Genomic DNA, 1,096 nt, shown 5'->3' on the forward strand with positions numbered 1-1,096 from the left:
AACTGTCATCAATGGAACTATTTTTTTTTAAAAAAAATTATACCGAAAAAAAGTTCACCAATGAGTAAGTGAGAGCATACCTATAAGTATTCTAAAATCACTCGTTCTTCAATTTTTTTTTAGAAATATTTTGTGCTTGTTGTTGCACTTATTATTGAAATTTAAGTTAAAAGTCAAAAAAAAAAATCAACCAAAAAAATATATAAATCAAGAAAAGAAGACTATAATTATAATGGAGTTCAATTTTTTAATCACATTAGCAATCACGGGAAAAAAAGGCTAAAACTTGAATTGATATCAATTTCGAGAAAAAAAGGCTAAAACTTAAATTGATATCAATTTACATATTTCTATTTGACTCTTGGATAATAAAAATTTAAGACTATTAAAAAAAAAGAGGTAAAATACTTATTATGAGAAAAAGGGAGGAATATGAAAAAATGAAGGTGTGTGGTGTTAAAATGAGACCCACAAATTCAAGTGTCAAAAATTAAATGGAGCCTCACAGAACTATTATTGGTTGGGCCTCAACCATATTAATTTTTTTCGATATTAGAGATATCACCAACCAAAACTCACTAACCCTTTGCCATGATTTCTCTTCTTGAAAGGTCACCCCACTTCTTCTCTTTCTTCCCACTATAGATACCCCTTCAAACTCATCATTTCAAATCCTTCTTTTCAACTAAAAATATTAAAAATTCCAAATATTTTTTTTTAATAGCATAAACAGATTCACCAACTCTTTCTCCCTATATAAAAAATTAAATCTATATGTATAGTGTTGTAAAGAGGAGTTGTTCTATATTTTGACATAACAAAATGGGATTTGATGCATCACATCTTAAAGCCCTTGACTGTACACTAAGGTTGTTTGTCATTCCTTTGTCTATTGCCTCCATATGGCTTTCTGTCACCAATCAACAGAACAATATCAGTTATGGCAAGCTGGAATTCATCAATTTCATAGGACTCAAGTCAGTATATTCATGTTTTTTTTCTTTTTCTTTTTTTTGTGGCGGAGTTAGAATTTCACAGTAGTAAATACATGATTAAGTCAACTGTATATAAATAATTTTAACCATATATATATATA

General features: G+C 28.2%; 1 protein-coding gene across 1 annotated transcript in view; it reads left to right on the forward strand.

The window, feature by feature from the left end:
• The first annotated feature begins 569 nt into the window (after nucleotides 1-569).
• Nucleotides 570-1,096, forward strand: part of LOC102603610 (CASP-like protein 2D1) — a 4,027-nt gene continuing 3,500 nt past the window's right edge. The window contains exon 1 of the mRNA XM_006365891.2: nucleotides 570-977. Within this exon, the coding sequence (XP_006365953.1) occupies nucleotides 823-977 (155 nt within the window). The 5' untranslated portion in view covers nucleotides 570-822. The remainder of the gene's footprint in view (nucleotides 978-1,096) is intronic.

Source organism: Solanum tuberosum, unplaced genomic scaffold (assembly GCF_000226075.1).
Source record: "Solanum tuberosum cultivar DM 1-3 516 R44 unplaced genomic scaffold, SolTub_3.0 scf00589, whole genome shotgun sequence".
NCBI lineage: Eukaryota > Viridiplantae > Streptophyta > Magnoliopsida > Solanales > Solanaceae > Solanum > Solanum tuberosum.